Source organism: Osmerus mordax, chromosome 13, assembly GCF_038355195.1.
Source record: "Osmerus mordax isolate fOsmMor3 chromosome 13, fOsmMor3.pri, whole genome shotgun sequence".
Classification (NCBI taxonomy): domain Eukaryota; kingdom Metazoa; phylum Chordata; class Actinopteri; order Osmeriformes; family Osmeridae; genus Osmerus; species Osmerus mordax.
Genome location: NC_090062.1, coordinates 17,936,804 through 17,960,278, shown reverse-complemented (window position 1 = coordinate 17,960,278; position 23,475 = coordinate 17,936,804). Strand labels below are relative to the sequence as shown.

The following is a 23,475-nucleotide window of genomic DNA, read 5'->3' as shown; positions in this document are numbered from 1 at the left end:
CTCCCTCTCTCTCTCTCTCTCTCTCTCTCTCTCTCTCTCTCTTCCCCTCTCTCTCTCAATTCAATTCAATTGGCTTTATTAGCATTAAGAAACAAATGTTCATATTGCCAAAGCAACGGTGGAGCCACAGAAACAGTATTCATCCCATTACTATGGACATCGGTATACTATTACAACTATTACTATAACAACCAAACATGGCAAATTCAGTTGAAAGATTAAAGCAGGAGAACTTTAACATAACCTTAAGATTGATTACGTAATATATATATACATATATACACACATACACATGTCAGTCACACACACAGTATATTTTGTGTGTGTGCTTTGTGTGTGTGCCTTGTGTGTCTAGGTCACTTCACTGTCTCTCAGGTTGTTACCATGATTTTTTGTGTCCTGTTTCAATTGCCAATTGGTGGTCACTAAGCCTGTACTTGGTTAGGATCTCTCTGCTTTCTATCTCTGACAGTATAGACATATTCTTCCAGTTAAAATCTCTTTATAAGGCTAGATAACATTCAAATCGACTTTGGCTTTTAGTTTCTTCTTTCCAATGTTCCAGGTAGGTCACATTTACATTTAGTCATTTAGCAGACGCTCTTATCCAGAGCGACTTACAGTAGGTACAGGGACATTCCCCCCACAATGTAAAGGTTACTTTACATTGTGTTATAATTTGGTTGACTCTGATTGGTGTTTGGAAAGCAGTGTTGGTGTGAGACTGGTCAGGGTGTGTCTGAGTGGGGGCAGTGAGTCTCTCTCTCTCTCTCTCTCTCTCTTTCTCTCCTTCCTCTCTCTCTCTCTCTCTCTCTCTCTCTCTCTCTCCTTCCCCTCTCTCCCTCTACTTTTGTCTCGCTCTGTCTACCTCTCTCCCTCTCTCTCTCTACTTCTCTCCCTCCCTCTCCCTCTCTCTCTCTCTGGCTCTCTCTCTCTATGGATTGTCACTGAGTGGATTAATTAATTAATCAACTTAATTTCTCGTCTTAATATTCTCTCCTCTTCTTGGTTCCGTTCCTCCTCTCTCTCTCTCTCTCTCTCTCTCTCCTTCCCCTCTCTCCCTCTACTTTTGTCTCGCTCTGTCTACCTCTCTCCCTCTCTCCCTCTCTCTCTCTCTGGCTCTCTCTCTCTATGGATTGTCACTGAGTGGATTAATTAATTAATCAACTTAATTTCTCGTCTTAATATTCTCTCCTCTTCTTGGTTCCGTTCCTCCTCTCTCTCTCTCTCTCTCTCTCTCTCTCTCTCTCTCTCTCTCTCTCTCTCTCTCTCTCTCTCTCTCTCTCTCTCTCTACCTTTCTGTCTGCTCTCTCTCTATCTATCCCCCTTCTCTGTACCTCTCTCTCCTCAAACAGAGATCAGAAATGGGAATCTGAAGGCCATTTTGGGGCTTTTCTTTAGCCTGTCTCGCTACAAGCAGCAGCAGGCCCAATTCCAGCCCCAGGCCCAGGCCCAGGCTTGCCACACCCCCCTGAGCCAGCAAACCAGCGCCCCTGCCCAACTCACCCACCCGCATGGGCCCCCTACCCCCGCAGCACACGGCCACAAGACAGCAGCACAAGCAGACATGCAGTCCAGGTAAGCAGAGTGATGCATGCTGGGAGGTGTAGTCCAGCTGGAAACAAGAATGGGTAGAACGTAGATCCATATAAATGTTTTCACACTCATTCCATCTTACTGGTGTTGGTTCCTTTCTTCTGTAGATGTAAACTGTCTTCCTCTCTTCCACATCTCTCCGTTTCTCTGTCTCCAGGAACGGCTCTCAAAGGAAATTGCTCAAGTTTTCCCTGGGTCAGAAACACTCTAGGTTAGCTCTCTCTCTCTCTCTTTCTTCCTCTTCTTTGTGGTCATGCATCGTTTCCTTCTTCCAACTCGTTCCTCCTCCTCCCCCTCCTCCCCCCTCTTCCTCTTTCTGTTGGGTAAGGTACCTGGTGTACCACCAGTGACTGAGGCCAACCCCCTCTCCACCTGGGCCTCCCTCCACCCTGGGCCCCTGGCCCCCACACTCATGCATCCACCTGGGCCTCCCTCCACCCTGGGCCCCTGAACCCACACTCATGCATCCACCTGGGCCTCCCTCCACCCTGGCCCCCTGGCCCCCACACTCATGCATCCACCTGGGCCTCCCTCCACCCTGGCCCCCTGGCCCCCACACTCATGCATCCACCTGGGCCTCCCTCCACCCTGGCCCCCTGGCCCCCACACTCATGCACAGGGCAGGGCCAGACCTGTATGGGGGAGGGGGCCAGGGGGGGCCCTCAATGTCTGGCATCACGCCTCATTGAGCCGGGAGAGACCTTTAGATAACCTCTGTGTGTGTGTGCGCGCACGTGTGTGTGTGAACATTAATAATTAACTATGAGGCAGTGGCTCCTCTAATGTTTTTTGAGTATGAGTATGAGTATGATGACAAGTAAACATAGCTTCACTAGTATTACCACCAAGGTTGTCTTGGTCAAATGTTCTTTATCGAAACATGAACATAGGACTTTGGACTCTATCAATTTACATCTTATTTGTTTTGGTTTTGTATACAGCATTAGATTTTTGTTTGTTCGTTGTTGAAGTGAAACCCAGGATGTTGTTTTTCATCAAGCCCATCCCAGATTGCGTTGCTTCTTCTCCTACACGCCTCACGTCTTAAGCAGCACAATACCACCACCCTCTGGCCAGCATGTGCAAGTACAGGTTGATATCCCTTATTGCCAAAGAGCAAAAATAACAATATGAGTTCATTTAGCAGAAAAGCCCTACAGAGGGCAGGGGAGAGTCGAACCTACGACTTGTCGTGCTGCAAGCACATGCTCAACCACTAAGCTATACCCTTTAGAGTTCCCATCACCTTAGAAACTTGTCTTCTTTCACAGATGAATCAGAATCAAAGCTTAGAATTTCAAGGTTTACGGTGAAGCAGAGAAATAAAGAGCTTGTTTGATCCCTCGCTTCTCTCACTCGCTCATCATCCAGCACCCTCGCTTGATCTCTCACTCGCTCATCAACCAACAGGCGTTAACCTCGACACGGCTGCTGTTCCTGAACCCTAACCTTACCCCTGAGCAGCAGTTTAATACAGGAGACAAATTTTTACAACAGGATTCATGGCAGCCAGAACTGAAAGTTAAATGAGCGAGACCTGCTGGCTCTCTCTCTCTCTCTCTCTCTCTCTCTCTCTCTCTCTCGCTCTCTCTCTCTCTCTCTCTCTCTGGCATGTCAGACTGAATGAGGGGAGGAAACGAACGTTGTGAAGTTGCGCAGCAGAATCTCCTTCTCAGCTGTCGGCCTGCGTGCTACGTGCATGTTTATGCCTCCTAAAGAGCCGTTCTCAGGCCGCCCCGACAGGTCAGCTGACCCACCCCGACAGGTCAGCTGACCCGCCACGACAGGTCAGCTGACCCACCCCGACAGGTCAGCTGACCCGCCCTGACAGGTCAGCTGACCCACCCCGACAGCTTCATAGCGGAGCGGTGCGACCAAACATCAGTTGATCTGTTCTCTGCCACTCAGACGACATTTTCTAACATTCTCCCTCTTCTGTCTCGCTCTCCACCCACTTCTCTCTGTCCCCCCTCTCTCTCCCCCCTCTCTCTCCCCCCCTCTCTCTCTCCCCCCTCTCTCTCTCCCCACTCTCTCTTCCCCCTCTCTCTCTCCCCCCCCTCTCTCTCCCCCCCCTCTCCCTCCCCCCCCTCTCTCTCCCCTCTCGCTCTCCACCCACTTCTCTCTCCCCCCTCTCTCTCCCCCTCTCTCTCTCTCCCCTCTCTCTCACCCCTCTCTCTCTCCCCCTCTCTCTCTCCCCCCTCTCTCTCTCCCCTCTCGCTCTCCACCCACTTCTCTCTCCCCCCTCTCTCTCCCCCTCTCTCTCTCCCCCCTCTCTCCTCTCTCGCTCTCCACCCACTTCTCTCTCCCCCCTCTCTCTCCCCCCTCTCTCTCTCCCCTCTCACTCTCCACCCACTTCTCTCTCCCCCCTCTCTCTCTCCCCCCTCTCTCTCTCTCCCTCCAGACTTCCTACCTCCAGGGTGTTTGCTGCTGGCAGTGACATCACACCTCGCAGCGGTTCGGTCAGCGCCCCCGGCAACCGGCGTAGTCAAGGTGACAAAAGCAAGCCTGGCCTGCAGCCCAGCAGAGGTACCACACACACACTCACATACATACACACAAACACACACACACACAGTCCTGGGAGAGACCCTGTGTGTGTGTGATTGAGTGAGTGAATACACGCACGTTTATGTGTGGAGTTGGGCTGGACACATCTCTCTTGTTAGTCGATGACGGAGCTCTGAAGGGACTGTGATGTGTGTGTGTGTGTGTGTGTGTGTATCAGAGATGGGAAGTAACAAAGTACAAATACTTTGTTACTCTACTTAAGTAGATTTTTCGGGTATAAGTACTTTACTTCACAGAACTTTTTACTTTCACTCCTTACATTTTTTACACAAATATCTGTACTTTCTACTTCTTACATTTTCAAGTCCAGGCTCTTTACTTTACTTTTAAACTGTAGTACTGCTTGTTGGCATGATCGATATTATTTCTTGTCATTGCGTGCCTTTTTACATTTCCGGGTATCACGCACAACAAACATAAGTTAGTGTACGAGAGTACCATGGAGCAAGGCTTGCATGGTCAAGTCAATTTTATTGATCCCACAAGGGGAAATTTGTTTGTAGACAGGTATTAAAACACATTCAATCCATCATAAAGTACTACATAAACAGCATACCTGACACCACACAAGACAACACACAATACATTACAATACAGTACAAGGATAAATTAATATTGAAAACCCAGAATAAGTTCCGTTCATAAATACTTCATGCCATTCATTTATGCACATTTAGCCTCCCAATAGCAAAACAAAAGAGTCCCCAAAACGTTTTGTTCTGTGGGTGGGAGCTCTATACCTTCTTCCTGAAGGCAAGAGCTCAAACTCCCCCTTCAGGGGATGATCAGTACAAGCCAATATGGACTGGGTCTTCCTTGCGACCTGCCGAACATAAAGCTCAGAGAGCTGAACTTGGTTTACCCCAATGACTTTACTGGCCACTTTGACAAGCCGATCAAGCCTGTTCTTATTAGCCAGATTCAGATTCCCAAACCATACCACCACACAAAATGTCAGCACTGACTCAATAAAAGTTCTACAAAACAGCGTCATCATTTTGGTGCACACCTTAAAAGAGTTAATTTTTCTCAAGAAATAGAGATGTTGCTGTACCTTTTCAAACTTACTCTGGCAACTGTGTACAGAATATAAAGAAGAAAGCTGATTCAGATTCAGATTCTAGCCCCACACTTTCCCCTCTCCTCCCCCAACATCCCCACACTCCTCCTCCATACCCCGCTCCTCCCCCCTATCCCCACAACCAGTGTGACAGCAGGGCTGCAGTGTGGCAGCAGGGCTGCAGTGTGGCAGCAGGGCTGCAGTGTGACAGCAGGGCTGCAGTGTGGCAGCAGGGCTGCAGTGTGACAGCAGGGCTGCAGTGTGACAGCAGGGCTGCAGTGTGGCAGCAGGGCTGCAGTGTGACAGCAGGGCTGCAGTGTGACAGCAGGGCTGCAGTGTGGCAGCAGGGCTGCAGTGTGACAGCAGGGCTGCAGTGTGGCAGCAGGGCTGCAGTGTGGCAGCAGGGCTGCAGTGTGGCAGGAGGGCTGCAGTGTGACAGCAGGGCTGCAGTGTGACAGCAGGGCTGCAGTGTGGCAGCAGGGCTGCAGTGTGACAGCAGGGCTGCAGTGTGGCAGCAGGGCTGCAGTGTGACAGCAGGGCTGCAGTGTGACAGCAGGGCTGCAGTGTGGCAGCAGGGCTGCAGTGTGGCAGCAGGGCTGCAGTGTGGCAGGAGGGCTGCAGTGTGACAGCAGGGCTGCAGTGTGGCAGCAGGGCTGCAGTGTGGCAGCAGGGCTGCAGTGTGACAGCAGGGCTGCAGTGTGGCAGCAGGGCTGCAGTGTGACAGCAGGGCTGCAGTGTGACAGCAGGGCTGCAGTGTGGCAGCAGGGCTGCAGTGTGGCAGCAGGGCTGCAGTGTGGCAGCAGGGCTGCAGTGTAACAGCAGGGCTGCAGTGTGACAGCAGGGCTGCAGTGTGACAGCAGGGCTGCAGTGTAGCAGCAGGGCTGCAGTGTAACAGCAGGGCTGCAGTGTGGCAGCAGGGCTGCAGTGTGGCAGCAGGGCTGCAGTGTGGCAGCAGGGCTGCAGTGTGACAGCAGGGCTGCAGTGTGGCAGCAGGGCTGCAGTGTGACAGCAGGGCTGCAGTGTGGCAGCAGGGCTGCAGTGTGGCAGCAGGGCTGCAGTGTGGCAGGAGGGCTGCAGTGTGACAGCAGGGCTGCAGTGTGACAGCAGGGCTGCAGTGTGACAGCAGGGCTGCAGTGTAACAGCAGGGCTGCAGTGTGGCAGCAGGGCTGCAGTGTAACAGCAGGGCTGCAGTGTGGCAGCAGGGCTGCAGTGGCAGCCACACTGCAATGCCACACTGCAATCCTCAGAAAGGAGGATTATTCAAACACAAGGCGACATTGCAGTGTGTGTGTGACAGGAAGATAGATTGAGGAGTGTGCTTGCACCTATGTGTGTGTGTGTGTGTGTGTGTGTTTGTGTTAGAGTGTGTTTGTGTGTTAGAGCGTGTGTGTATATATTAGAGAGAGAGAGAGTGTATATGTGTTAAAGAATGTGTGTGTGTGTATTAGACACAGAGAGAGAGTATGTGTGTGTAGTCCACAGGCTGTCTGAATGTCCTGTAGCAGGTCTGTTTGAGCTTATTCATGTGGAGGAACTTTAAAAAGTTTTACTCTGAACAAAGAGACAGGCTGAGACAGGCTGTCCCACTCACTTACCAGCATACAATTACTGAGGAGTGTTTGTGTGTGTGTGTCTGTGTGTGTGTCTGTGTGTGTGTTTTATCTGAAGCGTGGATGTGATGAGTCGGCAGTTTAAACGGAGACTCTGGTGCTGGGTGGAGTTTCAGGACTCTTATTGAGGAGTGTTAGAAAATATAGTTTGTATCTCTTACTTTTTATACTCCTTTATACTTGATACTTTTTAACATGTTCTACTTTATAACCCTAACATGTTCTGCTTTATAACCCTAACATGTTATACTTTATAACCCTAACCCTTTATACTCCTGAGGTAAAGCTGTGTGTTTCCTGTCCTGATCTCTGTGTGTGTGTGTGTGTGTGTGTCTATATGCTGCTGTGTGTGTGTGTGTGTGTGTGTGTCTATATGCTGCTGTGTGTGTGTGTGTGTGTCTATATGCTGCTGTGTGTGTGTGTGTGTGTGTCTATATGCTGCTGTGTGTGTGTGTCTATATGCTGCTGTGTGTGTGTGTGTCTATATGCTGCTGTGTGTGTGTGTGTGTGTCTATATGCTGCTGTGTGTGTGTGTGTCTATATGCTGCTGTGTGTGTATTCAGGGCACAGCCAGGTCACCAGTATATGCAGCAAGACTGAGAGCTGCAGATTAGCATCTTGTGACCGGAGAGCTAAACAGTGTCAGCCGCCACCAACCCCTCTAACCTGGTTAGAGATGTTTACGTGTGGTCAATCCTCAGGTTAGGGTTAGATGTGTGTGGTCCTCAGGTCCTCGCGGTCTCTATGGTCGACCTGCGGTCACCACTGGCTTTCATCCGTGTTTGCCCCCCCCCTGCTCTGGTTGGTCGAGAGGTACCCCCCCTGCTCTGGTTGGTCGAGAGGTACCCCCCCCTGCTCTGGTTGGTCAAGAGGTACCCCCCCTGCTCTGGTTGGTCGAGAGGTAAATGGTTACCAGGCGAGGGGAACCATGAGTCTTTTGAAGAAGCAGAAAATAACTAATAACTCTACCTCCTCTCTCTCTCTACCTCCTCTCTCTACCTCCTCTCTCTCTCTACTCCTCTCTCTCTACTAGAGCCCGACCGGTAAAGGATTTTTAAGGCCGATATCGATACAAATATTCGGTTATAAAAGAATCCGATATTCAGATATATCGGCCGATATATATAAATAAAAAAAATCGAGAAACACGTAACAAAACCTAAACAGATTTCCCTAACACTCTGCCCAATTCTGGTTGTAGGTTTTGTGGCGTTCTAAACACGAGTGTTGCCAACAGGGATGTTGTAGAGTGCCCTCTGGTGGACAAACTATGCAACGGCAACACTAATAACATGGTTGAAGGGTGTTTTGTCCACTAAAAATAAATAAATATATTCATTTATCGTCCATTATAAATGACGATACCGATAGTTTGGAAAATGCCTAATATCGGCCGATAATATCGGCCTCTAGTCTCTACCTCCTCTCTCTACCTCCTCTCTCTGTCTTCCGCCTCTCTCTCTCTACCGCCTCTCTCTCTACCGCCTCTCTCTCTCTACCTCCTCTCTCTACCTTCTCTCTCTCTCTACCTCCTCTCTCTCTTTACCTCCTCTCTCTACCTCCTCTCTCTCTCTACCTCCCCTCTCTCTCTCACACTCTCTCTACCTCCTCTCTCTCTCTCTCTCTCTCTCTCTCTCTCTCTCTCTCTACCTCCTCTCTCTTTCTCTACCTCCTCCCCTCTGTTCCTCTCTCTCCCACCCCCTCTCTCTACCTCCTCCATAATTGCAGCTGGTCTCTCTCTCATTCCGGCGCTCCAGTAGGAAGCTAGCTATTAGCAGCCTGACCCACTTTTCGCTCGCTAACTGCTAGCACGGCTAATTGGGTCCTAATCACTTCCTAATGGGTGCATTGTTTAAGGCTGCGCTCGCTAAATACTAAACAGGAGGAAACGAGAGGGCCGCTACAAGGTTCCTCCCTCCAATTAGTGCATGAAAGGCTCTTTAAAAACGAAATAAATGTGTATAAAGAGAAGTGGGGGTGGAGGGGTTGGAGGAGGGGTGTGTGTGAATGGTGCCGGGTATATGTATTCCAAGCAAACTTAACAAGTCCAAAATGTGTGAATGTGAAATCCGACTTGAGTGTTAAATCGGGGTTGATGTTTACAGTCACGTACCCAGCATTGTACCACAGTGAGGTGAGTGCGTATTTAAGAGATACCAGCATTGAAACAGAAATGGAAAGTCTGTTGAAACTGCTGCCAGAGATGTTAACAGGCGTGTGTAAAGTTGGATTTCTCTGGAAGCATTTCAGGTTGTTGTGTTTGCAAGTGTACTTGTGTGTGTACCCGTGTGTATGTGCATAGGGATGTGGTCTAACAGAACCTTATTATCTTCCCCCAAGGCACTCTCTCTCTCTCTCTCTCTCTCTCTCTCTCTCTCTCTCTCTCTCTCTCTCTCTCTCTCTCTCTCTCTCTCTCTCTGTCTCCCTCTCTCTTACTCTCTCTTTCTCCTTGCTCCCTCTCTCTCTTTCTCTCTCTCTCTGTCTGGCGGTTTGGCAGTTATAGTTTGAATATTCAAACACAGAATTGTAGTCAGTCACCAACCTCCTTCTTCTGAGTCAGATTTGGGTGTCGGAGTTCAGATCTCTCCTTCTCGGGGTGTGTGGGTTTATCTTGACACCGGACTTGGTAAGTGAAGCGAGCGATATCAACAAAAGCATTTCTACCTTTTTATGATTGTGTTTCTGTGAGTCCTTCTCTCGTTCTGCAGCATGTAATCAGACTCTGCAGACCCGGGGCTGGATGATAGAACCTCTTTCTAAGTGAGGAGGATTAGACCAAGACCTGTCCATATAAGTCCAAACCTAACAAGTGTGCTGGTGACTGTGGATTTCTTGGCCTCTCTTGAAAGCGCGCCTCTCCTGTTTTTATAAACAGTTTCTGAAGGGTGACTTGTGTGTTAGTATGAAGGGCTTTATAAGTGTGTCTGAGGAAGTGGACTATGGGGAGGTTTGTAAAGTGACAAGTTCTTCTCTCTTGTCTCAACACAAGCTGCCTGCAGCGCCGGCCCCTATATGGTGACTCGCTGTGTGGTCTGTGGGAATTCTCCTCTTTAACTGTTATCTCTGTTTTCTTTGTTTCCTCCTCCATCTTCGTCTGCTGGTTCTGTCTGTTGCTTTCTTCTCTCTTCTCCTCTCCTCCTTTCTTCTTTCCTATCATCTCCTCTCTTCTCTCCTGTCCTCCTCTCTTCTCCATCCCAGAATCCTCGGAGGGCGTGACCTCACAGCCATCGGTGATGACTGAGCATGCTCAGTCACCACCTGTGACTGGCATCATCTCCTGCTCTACCTCGGCCCTCCTCCCTCCATCCTCCTCCGCCATCCCCCAGCCCAACTCCAGCAGCAGCAAGCCCTGGAGGAGCCGGTCCATTAGCTCCAAGCCCTCCTCCTCTTCCTCCGCCATGATGTCCGTCCGGCAGGACAGCACCCCCAAAGCAGCCCCGCCCACGGACGCCCCTCCCAAGGCCGTTACCCAGAAGTCCATGCTGGAGAAACTCAAGCTGTTCAACAGCAAAGGGGGGTCCAAGTCCTCCAGTGGAGGGGGGCCCCAGCCAGCCGGCTCTGCCCCAGCCAGGCAGCCTGCAGCCGGAGCAGGGGGGAAGACTGAGGCGGGTTCCAACACCGAGGCCCTGGAAGAGGAGGGGAACGTACGGCCGGGGGCGACCGGTAACGGGACGGCTCACGGACTGCCTCCGGCTGCTGACGTCGCTGCGACAACCAGCAGTCCGAAGATCGCCCTGAGGGGGATCGCCCAGCGCACCTTCAGCAGAGCCCTGACCGCCAAGAAGGGCTCTGCCAAAGCCCTGGACAAGGACAAGGAGAAAGGGAAGGACAAGGAGAAAGGGAAGGAGGCGGGTAAACGCATCTCCATCCCCGACAGGACGGAACTCAGGGGGGAGGAGACTAAGGAGGAAACTGCCGTTGCCTCAGAAACGGAGACCTCTGGAGCCAAGAGGACCTCGAAAATCGCCAGCTTCATACCCAAGGGGGGCAAAGCAGCCAAAAAAGACACAATTTCTGCCCCCCTCCCAACGCACAGCGGAATACCAAAGCCGGGGGCCAAGGTCCCCTCTGGGGGTGGCCGGGAGGGCGGGGAGCGCCCCCGCAGCATGCGTCTGGGGGGTGGGGTGGGGCTGCTCCGAGGGCCCCCGGACCGGGACAGCAGACAGTCCAGCTCTACCTCTAGCCTGGCCTCCACGGAGGGCAGGGCCCCGCAGACCCACAGCATCGCCCCGGTGGCCGCGGGAGGAACTACACAGAGCACAGCCAGCAATACAGTCAGCGTGCAGCTACCTCAGCCTCAACAGCAGTACAGCCACCCCAACACAGCCACCGTGGCACCCTTCATGTACAGGTGAGGACAAGGGAGGGCCGCGTATGGAATTACATAGTGTAGTATACACTCTAGGTACACTACCTTTAGGGACACTACCTCTAAGTACACTCTAGGTACACTACCTTTAGGGACACTACCTCTAAGTACACTACCTCTAAGTACACTTTAGGTACACTACCTCTAGAGACACTACTTCTCTGGCTCCACCCTCCTCCAAATTATATATATTATATTATTATTATATATTACTTATAAACTTCCTCTCCTCCACCTCTCGGATGGCATTACCTCCAGGATCATACCACTTCTGTCTGTTTCTGGTCAGAAATGAGGGGAGACTAGTGTCTCTAAACATGGGCTGGGTCACAGGTCCTGACTGGCAGGTTGCAGAGTGACGGGTTGTTGAGTTTAGAATCGAAACATCTCTTTGTCCGTCTGTAAGCGCCGCTAGAGCGATCCGTCTGTCCAGAATATGACCTCTGACCTCTGACCACCTTGTGTCATTCTAGGTCATCCACAGATGTGGAGGGTACCATGACAACCGAGGGGGGCTGCGAAGGGAGGGAGGAAGAGACTGCACCCTTCTGCAAGACATCCATGGAGGACCTCTCAGGTAGGACATGTGCTGCTCAGGTCTGGAAACGGGAGATTGATTGATGTTTGTTTGTTTGTTTGTCATATCTGGTGTCTCCCTCCTGGCAGGTGAAGACCCGGAGACTCGGAGGTTGAGGACGGTGAAGAACATTGCAGACCTCAGACAGAACCTGGAGGAGACCATGTCTAGCCTACGGGGAACCCAGGTCACACACAGGTCTGTACCACCCCTAACCACTAACCCTGACCAAACAGGTCTGATTACTAACCCTGGCCCTCAGGTCTGATCCAGAGAACATTCACATGATTTCTGTAGGTATTCTCTCTTCCTTAAAGAATGAAGCCATCCTGTGTATGCACACGAACTCAGCCTGAAGTAGATCACAGCTTTCACTGTCTCAACTTCTGCAGTACAGGGAGACATCTAGTGGTTGTTTGACCGGATCACCGCAGTCTGGACAGTTAGTGTGTTTACTTCTGAACACAGCCTCTCTCTCCAGCTGCTGGGGGAGGGAGTGAGGGCTGCTGGGGGAGGGAGTGAGGGCGGCTGGGGGAGGGAGTGAGGGCCGCTGGGGGAGGGAGTGAGAGCTGCTGGGGGAGGGAGTGAGGGCCGCTGGGGGAGGGAGTGAGGGCTGCTGGGGGAGGGAGTGAGGGCCGCTGGGGGTGGGAGTGAGGGCCGCTGGGGGTGGGAGGGCCGCTGGGGGAGGGAGTGAGGGCCGCTGGGGGAGGGAGTGAGGGCCGCTGGGGGTGGGAGTGAGGGCCGCTGGTGAAGGGAGTGAGGGCCGCTGAGGGAGGGAGTGAGGGCCGCTGAGGGAGGGAGTGAGGGCCGCTGGGGGTGGGAGGGCCGCTGGGGGAGGGAGTGAGGGCCGCTGGGGGTGGGAGGGCCGCTGGGGGAGAGAGTGAGGGCCGCTGGGGGAGTGAGGGCCGCTGGGGGTGGGAGGGCCGCTGGGGGAGAGAGTGAGGGCCGCTGGGGGAGGGAGTGAGGGCCGCTGGGGGTGGGAGGGCCGCTGGGGGAGAGAGTGAGGGCCGCTGGGGGAGGGAGTGAGGTCCGCTGGGGGTGGGAGGGCCGCTGGGGGTGGGAGGGCCGCAGGGGGAGGGAGTGAGGGCCGCTGGGGGAGAGAGTGAGGGGCGCTGGGGGACAGAGCCGGGACAGACAGAAGGCCGACCTTCGTGGTTTGAGATGGACAGTGATGTCAGCAGGATGGTCTTCCTTTTTCTCCAGAATCACCAGACTGTAGCTGCCCTCTCTTTCTCCTCTCCTCACCCCTCTATCCTCCCACACTGTGTGTTTGATCAGGGTTCTGGTCTGTCTGAGTGGATCTGAGGGCTATTTCACTGCTGTTTTTATTAAAGATTGAAAGACAAAACAAAAGAAGCTATGTAAACCCTAACCCTCTCCTCCTATCCTCTCCACCTCCCCCTCTCCATATCAATCTCACCTGTTCCTCTCCACCTCATCCATTCCATCTCCGTCCTCCCCTCCCCCCCCCTCCCAAACGCAGCACCTTAGAGACCACCTTCGACGGAACTGTTACCACGGAGATCAACTCCGGCATTGGGCGGAGCATCCTCAGCCTCACTTCCACCCGCCCCTCCCTGTCGTCGTGGCGACTCGGCCAGTCCAGCCCCCGGCTCCAGGCGGGCGACGCCCCCTCCCTGGGTAACGGGTACGGCGGGCGCGTTGCGGGGGGCCCGGGGGGGCGCTACCTGTACCCTGGGCCCCTGCGTAGGCAGCTAGGGGGGCGGGGGGCAGCCCCCGGGGGGCTGGAGCGGGGGGGCGACGAGGGAGACCTGGACGGGCTGGTCGCCATGGACGCCACAGGGTACATGAGCGACGGGGATGTGCTGAGCAAGAACGCGGCGCGGGCTGATGATGTCACCAGCGGGTGAGTAGAAGAAGGGGGGAGGAGCTTGTGTTTGTCTGGGATGCTGTTGCACCGTGTCTGGTACCTGAGACGTTTTGAGACGTCTGTGTTTTGGAAACACAGACGCTTCCTGGTCTCTTACCTCAGAATGTGCTGGACTGTTGAGGTGATCTGCATCTCGACGTCTCTCTGGCTACAAGAGCTGCAGCTGTTTAGCCACCAGAGGGTGGCAGAGTGTCTTCACTTTAGGAAAGCAGAACTAAAGCAACCTGGAGAGGACAACCTCAATAATAATAATAATTACTGCTTATCCAAAGTGACGTATTGGGGGGGAATTCAACCTTTGATCCACCCATGAAATGTTCCACCTCTGAGCTACAGCCACTCCACACCCAGTCGCTGGCTCTAAGGAGATAAGCTGAACATGTTAGCTGTTTGCTACCTGATCTGTTATAACAGGCCTTATGCATGTGCGTTATAACAGGCCTTATGCATGTGCGTTATAACAGGCCTTATGCATGTGCGTTATAACAGGCCTTATGCATGTGCGTTATAACAGGCCTCATGCATGTGCGTTATAACAGGCCTCATGCATGTGCGTTATAACAGGCCTCATGCATGTGCGTTATAACAGGCCTCATGCATGTGCGTTATAACAGGCCTTATGCTTGTGCGTTATAACAGGCCTTATGCTTGTGCGTTATAACAGGCCTCATGCATGTGCGTTATAACAGGCCTTATGCATGTGCGTTATAACAGGCCTTATGCATGTGCGTTATAACAGGCCTTATGCATGTGCGTTATAACAGGCCTCATGCATGTGCGTTATAACAGGCCTCATGCATGTGCGTTATAACAGGCCTCATGCATGTGCGTTATAACAGGCCTTATGCTTGTGCGTTATAACAGGCCTTATGCTTGTGCGTTATAACAGGCCTTATGCTTGTGCGTTATAACAGGCCTTATGCATGTGCGTTATAACAGGCCTTATGCTTGTGCGTTATAACAGGCCTCATGCATGTGCGTTATAACAGGCCTTATGCATGTGCGTTATAACAGGCCTTATGCATGTGCGTTATAACAGGCCTTATGCATGTGCGTTATAACAGGCCTTATGCATGTGCGTTATAACAGGTCTTATGCATGTGCGTTATAACAGGCCTTATGCATGTGCGTTATAACAGGCCTTATGCATGTGCGTTATAACAGGCCTTATGCATGTGCGTTATAACAGGCCTTATGCATGTGCGTTATAACAGGCCTTATGACACCTCGCTGTGTCACTCGGCAATCAAACCCCTGCTTCGGTCGATGTTATTAATACACATACAAACCTTAAATCCTAACCCACTCACATATACACCTGGCCAGGTGAGTGATATGGAGCTGGTATCTAGAAAAGGATATTCTGTGTCTATACTTAGGGTTTGGCTCCGCCCCCAGCCCCTCTCAGCCCTGTGTGTGTGTGTGTGTGTGTGTTCGTGCCTTTAAGACAGGGTGATTGATAGAGGGAGAATTTAGTCGTTATTCAAATGGTTGTCGTGGAAACACATTGACTAGATTGCATTTGGAGCCTCAGGGTTTGGAGCCCAGGGAAGTGTGTGTGTGTGTGTGCATGGACACAGTGTGATTACTCTGTACATTAGACACAACTCAAGATATCTCCTCCCTCCTCTCCTCTCTTCCCTCTGTCCTCTCCTCTCCCCTCTCTATTCTCCTTTCTCTCTTCTCCCTCCTCTCCTCTTTCCTCTCCTCTCCTCTCACTCCTTTCCATTTCACTCCGCTGGCCCCTAGAGATGCCCCCCCCCCCCCACCTCTCGCTCACAGGCTGGGGGATGGTGTTCTCTTCCTTCCCTGTCTCCTTCCTCCTCCCCCTCTCTTCCTCCTCCCCCTCTCTTCCTCCTCCCCCTCTCCTCCCCCTCTCTTCCTCCTCTCAGACAAGCTAGCACGCCTCAACACACACACACTCAGACAGACACACTTACTGAGTTTCACCTCCTTTATACAACACTCACCTCAACACAATGTAGACAGACACTGTTGATGCATGTAGAATCACTACACAGCTGGGGTCTAGTCTCTCCTGTGTCTCTCCTGGATCAGGAGAGTGTCTCTTCTGTTTGGGATAAACAGATCCTGTTCAGATGTTCAAGGCGGAAAGGTATGTCCAGCAGTTTCAACTGACGCTAGGAAGTAGAGGAACCTGAATGTTGTTTGTAAAAGTCTTGTGTGCACTCCCAGGGTGTGTGTGTGTGTGTGCGTGTGTGTGTGTGTGTGTGCGTGTGTGTGTGTGTGTGTGTGTGCGTGCGTGTGTGTGTGTGCGTGTGCGTGCGTGTGTGCGTGGTGTGTGTGTGCGTGTGGGTGTGCGCGTGCGTGTGTGTGTGTGTGCGTGGTGTGTGTGTGTGTGTGTGTGTGCGTGGTGTGTGTGTGTGTGTGTGTGTGTGTGTGTGTGTGTGTGTGTGTGTGTGTGTGTGTGTGCGTGCGTGCGTGCGTGTGTGTGTGCGTGTGTGTGTGTGCGTGCGTGTGTGTGTGTGCAGAGATGACAGGGTATCTGTACTGTCAGGGGAGTTACTCTGCAGCACTCCCAGGGTGTGTGTGTGTGTGCAGAGATGACAGGGTATCTGTACTGTCAGGGGAGTTACTCTGCAGCACTCCCAGGGTGTGTGTGTGTGTGTGTGTGTGTGTGTGTGTGTGTGTGTGTGTGTGTGTGTGTGTGTGTGTGTGTGCGCGTGTGTGTGTGTGTGTTACTCTGCTTACGTTTCAGCCAGGAGGAAACACCCAGCCCTTCTCGGTTGCCCACAGACATAGACCCAGTGCACCCAAACTTGCCGGTATCTCATTACACGGACAAATATTTGAATGAGTTAGGCATCTCTGAAATGAGCAAATGGTTTTTCTACATTTAAACTCTCTTAAAAAGGTAAATATTTGAGGAATAGGTCAGTGTTGTTTTAGGCTGATAGGGTGTATTTGTTTAACTGTAAGGGGCCGCCTCACTAGAACAGCCTCCTTAGTCCGGTCTCCCTGCCCTGCCTGTCTGTCTGTCTGCCTTCCCTGCCAGGGTCTCTCTCCTGCTCCTGAACCTCACTGTTCCTGGAGATGTTAGCTTCTTTTACAAACTTAGTCCTCTGACTCTCTTCTGACAATTCCATGAAGTGCTAGATAGGAGTGTGTGACCTCTGACCCTGTGTGTGTGTGTGTAGATACCTGACGGACGGAGGGCTGAGTGTGTACGCTCGCCGGCTGAACCGCCTGCCCGACAGCCTGACGGCCGTGAGGGAAACCCTGCAGCACCACCAGGGACAGGGAGATGCAGACAGGTAGGACTCACTGCTCACACCACACCACACATCCCTGATCCCCCTACCCTAGCATGACCTGCAGTTGTTGATTAGCTTGTAGAAACAGAAAGAAAGAAAGAAAGAAAGAGGGAGAGAGAGACTGGGAGACGGAGAGAGGGGGAGAGAGAGAGAAAGACAGGGAGATGGAGAGAGGGGGAGAGAGAGAGAAAGACAGGGAGACAGAGAGAGGGGGAGAGAGAGAGAAAGACAGGGAGACGGAGAGAGGGGGAGAGAGAAAGAAAGCCAGGGAGACGGAGAGAGGGGGAGAGAGAGAGAAAGACAGGGAGACGGAGAGAGGGGGAGAGAGAGAGAAAGACAGGGAGACGGAGAGAGGGGGAGAGAGAGAGACAGGGAGATGGAGAGAGGGGGAGAGAGAGAGAAAGACAGGGAGACGGAGAGAGAGAGAAAGACAGGGAGAGAGGGAGGCAGAGACAAAGACGTTAAAAACATGTCTAGTCAAGACTGCTGCAAGGTAGTGGGGCAGGGACAGAGTATATGTGAGTACTACTGAATAGTACAGAGTATACAGGGTTTTTCCTGGGTCAAAATGGGTCTTCGGTGCTCAAAAAAAAAAAATATATATGTATATATATATTCTTTTTTTTTCTTTTTTCTAATCAATGTATTTATTCCCAGGTATCCCCCCGCCGAAACTAAACCTATATTTCGGAACAGGTTAATGTAATAGTGTAATAGCTAATGTAATATTGCACATATTTTCGTCCTATTTCCCCTAAAACAATACAATTAGGCTGCTTAAAGACACCTTACACACAAAGTATGTTCTAATTGGCATAAATGCTGCCAATTAATAATTGACACAACAACTTATTGTAAATGGTCAGTAGCCTGGTCTATCGATTAAGGTAGGCCACTCTGAAGCAAGTACACTGCCTGCTTCATTTGATCTTGATAGGCTAAGCATTCTGTAGCAAATAAGAACAATAAACCCACTTTTTATTAATTAAAACTACTTCAGCATAATAATGCACCTAAAATACAAACCTGAGCAAGGGCAGCAATCGCTATCGAATCAACAGACAACTTAGCTAGCAGGGGAAGAATACAAACAACGAAAATCACCAGTTAACTTGATTTAAATTTGCAAGAACTATAGACTTATACAATAACAGGCTTAAATGAACTGACAACATAAGTTATACGACTTACAGTTCTCAAGGACGCACACACGCAATCTCAACTGCTGTGTGAACCGCGTGTCCGTGCAATTCTCCGACATGCACTCTAACAATCACTGCTGATCGACGGACTAAAATTTTGTACAGCCTGATTTCTGATACCGTGGCGGCAGAAATGTAGCCATAGAGGAAACACTGCACTATATATTATCATTCCAGGTTAAGAATACCAATGGAGGCTGCGTTGGAAATCCTAAATCAAAATTTTGTCAGCATTTTGAGTGGAAATTTCATTTGCATTTGTACAGGTGTATTAGTGCACGTCGGGCTGGCCCTTGCAGCGGAACGCCAGTTTAGTGGCCACTCTGTCCATTCACGCACCTCACAGTTGCGTATTGATCAGACAAGAAGACACGCTTATCAACTCGATTACTATTGATCAAAACAGAACGAGGGTTCGGCTGCAGCCTACTTGAAACATACTATTGAGAACATATTCGCTGACATGCATTGCATGCGTGATGAACACAGGTTTTTTTCTTTTCTTCATCGAGGACTTTTTTTGCCTTTGGCGCTCGGGATTTGTCATTGGCGCTCGGGAAAACGGCTTTGGCGCGCGCCAAAATGTTCTCTATGCAGGAAAAACCCTGGTATATATGTGAGTACTAGTGACTAGTACAGAGTATATGTGAGTACAGTAGCAGCTCAAGACTCTAGAAGTCTCTGGGCCTCATGTACTAACGCTTTGGATTAAGCAGCCATGCAATTTATATTAATCAAAGATTACATCGAATCTCCGACTCAGCGTTCACATTCCATTCCAGCAGTTGTTAAACTCTTCGCTACATTACAAATATTGGCATCAGGATCACTTCAAACAGTCATTGCTGTTTTGACTTTGGTGGCTCATCCATGATAGAGAGAAAGAAGGAGGCCCATTCAATTGCGCGTTTAAATGCTCGCAATGTACGCTATAGTGGGCGGAGAAAGGCGCTGATTACCTGATGACCTGCAGGTTTCGTAAATACGACGTAAACTGAAGTATCACAGAGTGCGCAATCTGCGGGTTGGCCATGGCGCTAATAACGCTACGTTTGTGAATGTACGTACATGAGGCCCTCTGTGTCTCTGTCAGAGACTCACACTAGCCTGTACCATCCTCTCCCAACTCTGGATCTGATCCCCTTCTATACACCGAGGGGAACAATGGTGTGTGTGTGTGTGTGCTTCATCTATCTACCCAATTGTCAGAAATTGTTTCATTTTTCACGGCCAGATAAGAGGAAGCAATCTACAACAGTCTAGCCTCTGGTCAGCACCTTCTGTTGAGGCAGACAAAGGACTTGTCTTTGTGGTGTGTGTGTAAGGGACAGAGAGAGGTAGATAGAGGGGTGGGGGTAGAGGAGAGGAGAGGGAGAGAGAAGTAGAGGGTGGAAGAGAAGGAAGAGAGAGGGAGGGAGAGATGGTAGAGAGAGAGGGAGGGAGAGATGGTAGAGAGAGAGGGAGGGAGAGATGGTAGAGAGAGGGAGGGAGAGATGGTAGAGAGAGGGAGGGAGAGATGGTAGAGAGAGGGAGGGAGAGATGGTAGAGAGAGGGAGGGAGAGATGGTAGAGAGAGGGAGGGAGAGATGGTAGAGAGAGGTAGGGAGAGATGGTAAGGTCAGGCTGTGAAGCCGTGTGTTCATCCTCCCATGCGGGTGGTGAACCACATCAAGCAGAGCCACAGGACAAACCCTGCACCACTCTCCTCTCTTCCTCCTCTCTTTCCTCCTCTCACCTCCCCTCTCCTCTCACCTCCCCTCTCCTCTCTCTTTCATCCTTTCCTCCTCTCTCCCCTCTCCTCTCTTTCTCCTCCCCTTTCCTCCTCTCTCCTCCCCTCTCCTCTCTCTCTCCTCTCCTTTCCTCCTCTCTCCTCCCCTCTCCTCTCCCTCTCATCCCCTTTCCTCCCCTCTCCTCTCCCTCTCATCCCCCCTCTCTCTTCCTCCCTGTGTGTGTGTGTCAGGAGATGGCAGGACAGGAGAGTATGTGTTATATGATCCTGGGGCAGTCTGGGTAACAGTAGCTGCCCTCAAAACACAGGAAATCCCCTCCTGTCTACAGAGAGAGTGATACAGACAGGGAGAGAGAGAGAGAAAGGGGGAGAGAGAGAGAGAGGAAGGGAGTGAGTGAGAGGGGGAGGGGGAGAGGGAGGGAGGAGGTGGAGAGAGAGGGAGGAGGGGGAGAGGGAGGGAGAGAGAGAGAGAAAGAGAGAGGGAGGGAGTGAGGGGGAGGGAGAGGGAGGAGGGGGAGGGGAGGGAGGAGGGGGAGAGAGAAGGAGGAGGGTAAGGGGAGGGGGTCGAGTATTCTGGTGTTTCTGGGTCCTTGGAGCACACCACAACACACCAGCTCTTCTCAGGACTCTCATTCGCAAACCCCCATGGGAGCCCTATTTCATTGGTCAACCTCCCTCCCTCCGAGAGTGTTGCCCCCTGACCCCCTCTGATTGGTTGTGGTTGACTGCTGAAGGCCATCGCCATCTCTGATTGGTTGTGGTTGACTGTTGAAGGCCATCGCCATCTCTGATTGGTTGTGGTTGGTAATAGCCAGTTAGCAGTGCCAGGGGAGGCTGTGGGCGGGGCTCTAATTAGAGACGTGATGTCTGACCCCGACAGTCAGGGTGGATCTGTGTGTGTGTGTGTGGGGGGGGACAGGCTGAGAACACACACTCTCTCTCCTCCACTCTCTCTCTCTCTCCTCTCCTCCCCTCTCTCTCTCTCTCTCTCTCTCTCTCTTCTTTCGGAGAGAACAGATGAAGACAGACTTCATCCTCCTCTTGCTGAGGAGCAACACAGAACATCGAGAGAGAGCGAGAGAGAGCGAGAGAGAGCGAGAGCGGGAGAGAAAGAGCGGGAGAGAGAGAGCGGGAGAGAGAGAGCGGGAGAGAGAGAGTGGGAGAGAGAGAGAGCGAGAGAGCAATCAATACTGCTTCCCACGGCAACCCAAGACCTCTGGCCAAGTAGAGACTTTTGTGTGTCAGTGTGTGTGTGTCTGGGTGTGTGTCTGGTGTGTGTGTGTCTGGGTGTGTGTGTGTGTCTGGGTATGTGTCTGGGTGTGTGTGTGTGTGTGTGTCTGGGTGTGTGTGTGTCTGGGTGTGTGTGTGTGTCTGGGTGTGTGTCTGGGTGTGTGTGTGTGTCTGGGTGTGGGTGTGTGTGTGTCTGGGTGTGTGTGTGTCTGGGTGTGTGTGAGTGTGTGCTGGGGGTTTCCCATGTTAACATGTTGAAACTGTGGTCAGTCTGCTCCACTGGAAGATCAAAAGCTGTGTGTGGGTGGGGAGTGGTAAAGTGTGTGTGTGGGTGGGGAGTGGTAAAGTGTGTGTGTGTGTGGGTGGGTGGGGGGAGTGATGGTATACAGTACTTACACACAGTCACACACACATACTTACTCACACACACACACACACACACTCATTTACATTACATTTACATTTATTCATTTATCCAAAGCGACTTCCAAGAGAGAGCTTTACAAAAGTGCATAGGTCATTGATAATAACAACGAGATAGCCCCAAACATTGCAGGTAGCCAAACCCTCATACTTGTGACCTTGTGATGCTCATGCTGGTCTGTGATTGGTGCAGCTGGGACGACAGCAGCTCTGTGAGCAGCGCCTGAGCGACAACATCGACACTGATGACATCACCAGCTCCTCTGTCTCCTCCTACACCAACACACCTGCCTGCCAGCGCAAGACCCTCCACGGACAGGTACACACACACACACACACACCTGCCTGCCAGCGCAAGACCCTCCACGGACAGGTACACACACACACACACACACCTGCCTGCCAGCGCAAGACCCTCCACGGACAGGTACACACACACACACACACCTGCCTGCCAGCGCAAGACCCTCCACGGACAGGTACACACACACACACACACCTGCCTGCCAGCGCAAGACCCTCCACGGACAGGTACACACACACACACACACCTGCCTGCCAGCGCAAGACCCTCCACGGACAGGTACACACACACACACACACACAACACACACTCTGAATGAGAGGCAAACGTTTTAGAGCACTTTGAGTGCCTCTAGGGGAGAAAAGCGCTGTATGATTGCAGTCCATTTACCCTGACACATTTACTACCATTAACTCATATTCGTGTGTGTGTGTGTTTCCAGCCCGTGAAGGATTCTGAGAAGCCCCCGACCGCCGCCCCGCCGCCCCCCCCACCGCCCCCCCGGCCTGGTCAGGAGACGAGGTGAGGAGGTCAGACCGGGGGTTGGAGGTCGCGACCTCCAGGTGGCCCAGGCAGAACCCGTCTGAGGTGTCTGATGAGGACAGAAAGTCACATGACTCCTGGGGGCGGGGCAGCCAGGTGGGGGGTTACCTGCCCCCGCTCCAGAGCCCCCTTAGGACAGACCGCCAGGACCCAGGGAACAGGTGGGGCGGGGTGTTTGAATGTTTGAGTGTGTGTTCCTGTTGCTGACTCCAGGTGTGTTGTGTGTGCAGGTCAGACAGATGATGTGTTGCTGACTCCAGGGTGTGTGTGTGTGCAGGTCAGACAGATGATGTGAAGGAGCAGCTCTGTCCTCCCTCCGAAGCCGGTCACCACGGAGACCAAACCCAGACACCCACCCTGCCCCCCCCCTCCTCTTCCTCCCTCTCCTCCCGCACCCCCACCGGAAGCTTTGGTTTCAAGAAAGGAGGAGGTTGCCATGGCGCCGGCGCACCTGTGGTCTCCATGGTGACAGCTAGCGGAGCCACTGTCTCCGGCGGGTCAGCCACGCTGGGGAGGCTGCCACGGCTCACCAGGGTTGGGGGTCAGGAGGCGGGGTCGGCGGCGGTGACGGGTCACCATGACGACGGCTACCTGGCCCGGTCGTCGCTGCAGTACCGGAGCCTCCCACGGCCCGGACGGTCTGCCGCGCGCCACGGCAACCGCTCGTCCACCAGCAGCGTGGAGGCGGCCACTCTCTCCCTCACCCCCGGGAGAGCTGCCGTGACCCTGCACAGTCAGACTGACCGGGAGGGGGCGGGCACCACCGCACCCCTCAACGGGAGACAGCAGGTGTCCTCCCCCACGCTGCGCAGGTAAACACACACGGCCTGTAGGCACCATATAGGGTTAGAGAGGTGTTGTCTCTATAGAGGCAACACCTCTCTTTCCCTCCCTCTCCCTGCTTCCCTCTCTCTAAACCCCTCTCTCCACATCCCCTCCCCTCTCTCCACATCCCCTCTCCACATCCCCTCCCCTCTCTCCACATCCCCTCTCCACATCCCCTCTCCACATCCCCTCCCTCTCTCCACATCCCCTCCCCTCTCTCCCTCCCATGTCTCCACATCCCCTCCCCTCTCTCCCTCCCCTCTCTCCCCATCCC

General features: G+C 52.3%; 1 protein-coding gene across 1 annotated transcript in view; it reads left to right on the top strand.

Moving 5' to 3' along the window:
• The window catches only part of nav2a (neuron navigator 2a), a 57,237-nt gene that overhangs the window by 11,767 nt on the left and 21,995 nt on the right, over positions 1-23,475 (top strand). Inside the window, 13 exon segments of the mRNA XM_067249488.1 lie at positions 1,356-1,578; positions 1,754-1,807; positions 3,998-4,122; positions 10,033-11,185; positions 11,677-11,780; positions 11,870-11,978; positions 13,264-13,647; positions 16,830-16,946; positions 21,723-21,748; positions 21,751-21,848; positions 22,189-22,213; positions 22,297-22,557; positions 22,654-23,188. Of these exon segments, the coding sequence (XP_067105589.1) occupies positions 1,356-1,578; positions 1,754-1,807; positions 3,998-4,122; positions 10,033-11,185; positions 11,677-11,780; positions 11,870-11,978; positions 13,264-13,647; positions 16,830-16,946; positions 21,723-21,748; positions 21,751-21,848; positions 22,189-22,213; positions 22,297-22,557; positions 22,654-23,188 (3,214 nt within the window).